This window comes from Dendrobium catenatum, unplaced genomic scaffold (assembly GCF_001605985.2).
Source record: "Dendrobium catenatum unplaced genomic scaffold, ASM160598v2 fragScaff_scaffold_993, whole genome shotgun sequence".
NCBI classification, from domain to species: domain Eukaryota; kingdom Viridiplantae; phylum Streptophyta; class Magnoliopsida; order Asparagales; family Orchidaceae; genus Dendrobium; species Dendrobium catenatum.
The window spans coordinates 1,580,813-1,587,348 of record NW_021319455.1 but is presented as its reverse complement, the minus strand read 5'-3'; the positions used below and the strand labels follow the sequence as shown (position 1 = coordinate 1,587,348).

Sequence of the window (6,536 nt, the reverse complement as noted above, 5' to 3'; positions counted from 1 at the left end):
CACCCCGGGTGAATGACGTAGGAGCTCATGGTTGAACGTGTCACGACCCAACTTGACCGGGACGGATCCCGCTCGAATCGGGCCGCGACACAGCTAACAAATCCAGGATCTGGCTTTGGAATTTGTTTCAGAACTTTCTTTCAAATATAACACAGACAGAAAAACACAGAGCTACTGTAAACATCCAAACACAGAGCAGTTCATCTATCTTTTCTTTCATCAAAATAATCATATACAGATACAGTGCATGGCTTCAGACAGAAAGAACAGAACATAACAGAAAAGCCATTACTGTACAAAAATAAAAAGTATCAAGTACCTAATCACAGATCAGACTCTGAACGTCTAGTCCAAGACCTCCTTCCCTTTCCCAGAACCTGAAAACCACGCAGAAAACAAGGATTAGCTAACAGCTCAGCAAGACATCAATCACCAATCAAAATCATCAGAAACTCATATCAGAAAACGTATCAGAAAAGTATCCGTACAGAAATCGAACAATCGTACAGAAATTGTATAACAAACATAACAGATAATAACTCAATCAGAAATCAAACATCAGATACGAAAGACTGAAGTCATATCAAATCGGATATCATAAAGCTTTCATGTCACAGAGCAGACAGAATCATACTCACCCAGATTGTCAATATCGGTAAGAATTTCGTCCAGACGATCCTATTTTCAACCAGACAAACCATACAGCCAGAACTATTTTCCTGCACAACCTGTACCGATCGTCCCGGATTATCGAACAATTCGTCTAGACGAACCTGGGAGCAAAATGGTCTTTACAGAACAGTCCATTTATTTTTCAAAAACTAGGTGTATCTATCTCCCTGTAGCCTTTTATTCTTTGCAAGTGTAATAGCTCTATTATAAATTGTAGACGTTAATGAAATAACAGGGAGTTCATTTGTATCCCCGATTCAGCTAAGTGCTGTTTTCAAATTCCTGCTTTCTTTTTCTTTCCCGCTGCTTGGCTTGTTCTGTTTCTGCAGGAGTCCGAGTAGGGAAGAAGATAGATGCCCGGGCAACTGCATTGGATATTTCAGACGACCACCCCTTTTGGTGTATAAGGGTGGTGTCAGAAATATATCTAAATGTTTGTTTCAGATCAAAATACCTCTGCTTTTGATAACATACTAATTGAAGTACGTCATGAATGACAGAGGATCGAACAACATTTTTATAAAGCTGGGACTATGTTTAGACATTGATTGATATATATTTGAGCAAGATTCAGAATGATTTTAACAAAGTTCGAGCATGAAAAATTGACACAAAGATTGCAATTCAAGAGAGATGATATTATATCTAGGTGTGTCAATATTTTACACGACTCGAAAGCCTTGTTCAAACCTAACCCGAAAATTTCATGTTATAGTCAACCCGTTTTGCAAACAGGTAGAGTTCGGTTTAACCCGAAACCCAAACTCAACAAGAAAAAAATGCACATTGCTTTCTTATGCCGTGCTGGTGACGTCTCATCGCTTGCATACCTCCCTTACCCCGCCTGCGCCATCGTAGTCCTAGTTCGCCTTGACTATGTCGCACTGAAGACATCTTGTTGCCTGCATACCACCCTAACCGGGTCAATGACTCGTTGTCGCCGGCACCGTTGCTGCCAACTCGCCGAGCCACTAGCACCTCACCTAGCCTGTGCCCTCACGCTCCCAGTTCACCCTGACTGTAGTCACTGTCACAGACTCGCATGCGGCCATTTTTGAATCAAAACGTGTCCACGGGTCGGGTCAGGTCAACCCAACAACCCACGAGATTCGGATCCGAGTTGAAATACATGACCCGTTTGTAAAAAAATGGGTCGGGTTTGGGTTGTGTTAACTAGTGTCAAGTCAGTTCCAGGTTGGATCCGAACCTAATCTGTGACCTAATTTTGATAGCACTAATTATATCCATAGTACGTCTGAGATAAATTCAGCAGTTGATGAAAATGTTGAATATAAAATTATATGTCGGATGAAATATCTTGAAAATATTTCAATTGAACTCCCTCGATATGTGATATTATCATTAAAAAATATTAAATTTAGAGTCATATTAGAAATAAATTTTGTAAAAAATATTGATCAATAGACTAACTCAATTGAATAAATAAGCTTTTGAATATCATCACAATATAAGTTATTCTCATCAATTAAAGTACAATTTTTTTACGCTGAATTCTTTTTACCTTGAAAAATAAATTATCTTATATTTTATTATGCTCTTAAAATTAAAAAAAAAATCAATATTACACATATGGCTGAGGCCAATGCTGCCTATTCTCACCTGGTGCTTTCCATCTTCTTCCACATCCACCACCATCACCACCATGCACCCGATCTTCCTCTTCCTCTTCCTCTTCCTCTACCAATTTCTCCTCAGCCATGCCCAGCTCCGATTCGACTACCCAACGGAGAAAATCAATACCACCTGGGTCAACAATCCATCCTTCACCCGCAACTCAATCTACTTCATCACCGGTACCAAAATACGCCTCCTCCTCCTTAATAGCGGAGGCGGCGGCGGACCCAGCTTCGCCTGCGGTTTCCTCTGCGCCCCCCCGTGCCACGGCTTCATTTTTTCCATCTTCGTCGTCAACACGACCGTTGAAGCCGAACTCCCCGATGATAGCAACGCCGCCCCTTCCCTTTGGTCCCCTAACAGCGACCGCCTCGTCGGCGAGAATGCCACCCTCCACTTCACCAAAGACGGCGACTTGATCCTTCTCGACGCCGATGGCACCTTCGTTTGGTCAACCAACACCTCAAACCACTCTGTTTCCTTCATGAATCTCACTTCTTCCGGCAATCTTATCCTTCTCAACAACAAAAATGAGGCAGTTTGGTCTTCGTTCGATCACCCAACGGACACTGTACTTAATGGACAGACGCTAAAACTTGGTCAGAGCCTCACTTCCAATTCCTCTGCGACTAATACCACTCGATGTAAGTTCTATCTCTCCCTTCAAAAACATGGCTTCTACGCCTTCGTTAACTCCAGCCCTCCTCAGCTTTACGCTGAGTTGTTAAACAAGCCGAGAAAAATAGCTAATACTACCTATCTCACCTTCAAGGATGGCCGCCTCGTCTGGCCTAATGATTCTCTTACATTAATTTCAAACCCGGGTAACTGGGCTGTTCAGTTCATTAGATTGGAGTTCGATGGCCATTTGAGAGTATATGGAATTGGGCAAAACTTTATTCCAGGAGTAACGATATTATCAGATTTCACCAACTTTCAACTTGGTTACTGTGATTATCCCATGGCCTGTGGGGAGTTTGGGATTTGTTCGAATGGGCAGTGCAGTTGCCCTGTAAATGTTAGTGATGGAGATCCCAGCTTCTTCAAGCTGAACAGTTGGGGTTTAGTGAATCGAGGTTGCTCTCCTGTGAATCCAATCTCTTGTCAATCGGCAAAAAGCCATCGCCTTTTGCCTTTAGGAAGCATCTCCTACTTCAATTACGTCGATGAGAATGCTGTGGCTCTTCGTGGAACAGATGAAGAGAGCTGCAAGCAGGCTTGTTTGATGAATTGCTCTTGCAAAGGTGCTTTTTTTAAGTATGGAAGAGATTTTTCACAGGGAGACTGTTATCTCCCTTCAGAGGTCTTCTCTTTGAAGAACACTTCGTCTATGACCTACAACTCGTCGGCTTATATCAAGATACAGATCGCACCAGCATCAAATCAAACATCTTTTCATCCTGTAGCAGAATCTTCAATCTCTAAGGAATCAAACAGGATCAATGTATTGGCGGCCATGCTTGGAAGCTTAGTCTTTACTTCCGTTGTTGCGTGGGTTATTATTCTTCGTTGCAGAAGGAGAAGGGTTGAAGACATGGAAGATGGGGATCAGTTTGATCAAGTACGTGGAGTTCTAGTCAGATTTTCTTTTGAAGAACTTTATCTTGCCACCCAAGGCTTCAAAAGAAAGCTTGGAGAAGGAGGATTTGGATCTGTGTTTTGGGGAACATTAAACAACGGTAACAAAGTTGCAGTGAAGAAGTTGGAAGGTCTTGGTCAGGGCAAAAAAGAATTCTTGGCTGAAGTTGAAACCATTGGAAGCATCCATCATATTAATCTTGTAGAACTAATAGGTTTCTGTGCTGAGAAATCGCACAGACTTCTGGTTTATGAGTACATGCCCAATGGATCACTTGATCAATGGATCTTTGGAAGAGAAGAAGAAGAAGAAGAAGTTTTTCTAGATTGGCAAACCAGAAGGAATATAATCCTTGATATAGCTAAAGGGCTTTGTTACCTACACGAAGAATGCAGGCATAGAATTGCTCATTTAGACATAAAGCCACAAAATATTCTACTCGATGAAAAATTTAACGCTAAAGTTGCAGATTTCGGAATGTCAAAGCTGATTGATAGAGATCAGAGAGAAGTCATGACTAGAATGAGAGGAACTCCTGGTTATCTAGCTCCAGAATGGTTGACTTCGATTATTACTGAAAAGGTTGATGTTTATAGCTTTGGTGTTGTAGTTCTCGAAATCATCTGTGGAAGAAAGAACTTAGATCCTTCTCAGCCTGAAGAAGCAGTTCAGTTAATTGCTCTATTAGAAACATTTAAGATCCATTCATCGCCAGATGCTTTTCTGAATAACAACAGAAGCATTTGGTCTGATGATGAAGATGCAATTAAGCTTCTTGGATTAGCTATGTGGTGTCTGCAAAGTGATAGTAAAAGAAGACCGGCCATGTCAATGGTGGTGAAAGTTTTAGAAGGTTTGGAAGAGGTGGAATCTAATATAGATTATGACTTCTTTGGAACTCATCAGAACTTTGCAGATGAGTAAGAACCATTGAAGCTCTTCATACACAATCATATGGCTTTGAATCTACAGGAAAAAGATGGAAATTTTCAACCAGTTAAAGAATCAGAGAGAGATGCATCAGCAGATATGACTTTGAATATGTAATCTTCTGAAGGTCTTGATCACTGGGCAATCATGGCAGCTTTGCATCAGCATGAAGGTTTTAAGAAATTATTTTATTTAAAGTTAATTAAAGAGGTTTCTTGTGCACTCTGGCTTGCATTTTTTAAGGCTTTTCTTTGTATAATATGTAAAAGCTAATGAGAAAGAGACAATAGAGATAGCAATGGCTACAATGCCATTTGTAAGTTTATTTGGAATAAGAGAACAAGAAAGCAAAGAACCAATTTTTCCTGTTTTATTTATTTATTTTTGCTTTCATTAAAAAAAATGTGTTTGTGGTAGAAGTTATTCTGTGCGGAGTCAGGACGCGGAAAGATCCCGTCCGAACTATGAGTGTACAAATTAAAGTGTGTGCACTATGTACAATTTTGTACACAGTTTGGTTTTTTTTTTGTACACAGTTTGTACAGACATTGTGTACACTCACAGTCCGGACGTGAAGTTGGGGATGGGGGGTTCAACTTACATTTTCTTAAAAAATAGAAATATTTGTGAAAAAAAAGAAAAAAAAAAGACAAATCTATACTTAATTAACATGAACAAATTACTATAAAATTTTTTTAAAAAAAATATTTTAAAAAACATGAATAAATTAGTATTTAATGCTTAATTAACTCATTGAAGATACATCATCCTAATTAAGTTTTAATCAAACCCTAATTAATTTAAATTACAATGATTCACTGTTTAATTATTAACTTTGTAGGATAACCAATCTTATGAATTATATATATATAATTGGTCAAAAAATTAATTATTATTTTAAATCATACGGATATTAATTTGAAATATTAAAAAAATTAATTAAGCATAGTAAACAAATATTCATGATTTAATATGCTTAATCAATTGATAATTTAACTATACCCTGCAAAAATAATCATAACCAGCTATTCCTAAAACATTAATGAATATTTAATGATCATAATTAAATCTGATAATAAATATTGATAATTACTTTAGTTATTTAAAAAATAATTAATAAATTAAATCTTAATTATAATATGTAAATGTCTATACAAAATAATAATAATTTAGTTAAAATACTAATAAGTTTGTTAATAACTAATTAATGGTTTACAATTAATTATCTTAGACATAATTTTCATAAATAAATAGTAATTAAATATTAATGTTTCTAAAAATGGAAAATCAAAACACGTTTGGAAATTAAAACTAAAAAATAAAAGTAATATAAACTTAATAAACATAAACTAATATTTAATACATAATTAATCCACCTTAGTAATTAATATTCATAAGATTTTAATAATCTCAATTAAACATTATTTGATTACTAATTCATACTAATAATTAGATTATTTATTTTTAAATTTATTATTAATTTAAACTGTAATTATAAAATTTAAATGATAAGTAAATATGAATATTGTAATTAAGATACCAATTAATATTTAATCAGCATAATAATTTTTTATCTATGAATTACTCCAACATATTCATTTATTAATTCATTCATGCTTGATTTAATTATCATAATTAAATCATGATAAAATATTAATGATATGAACTAAAATATAACTAGTACCCAGTTGTGATAATAAAATAAATAATCAATAATTAA

At 36.4% G+C, this 6,536-nt stretch overlaps 1 protein-coding gene across 1 annotated transcript; it reads left to right on the top strand.

The window, feature by feature from the left end:
- The first annotated feature begins 2,274 nt into the window (after positions 1–2,274).
- LOC110116498 (G-type lectin S-receptor-like serine/threonine-protein kinase SD2-5) lies at positions 2,275–5,175 on the top strand. The gene has a single exon (XM_020850076.2). The coding sequence runs from the start codon at positions 2,276–2,278 to the stop codon at positions 4,808–4,810; it is 2,535 nt and encodes an 844-aa protein (XP_020705735.2). The 5' UTR covers position 2,275; the 3' UTR covers positions 4,811–5,175.
- The last annotated feature ends 1,361 nt before the right edge of the window (positions 5,176–6,536 follow it).

Excerpts from the sequence above, each read along its gene's own strand:
- LOC110116498 (XM_020850076.2), top strand. The coding sequence starts at position 2,276 with ATGCTGCCTATTCTCACCTGGTGCTTTCCATCTTCTTCCACATCCACC.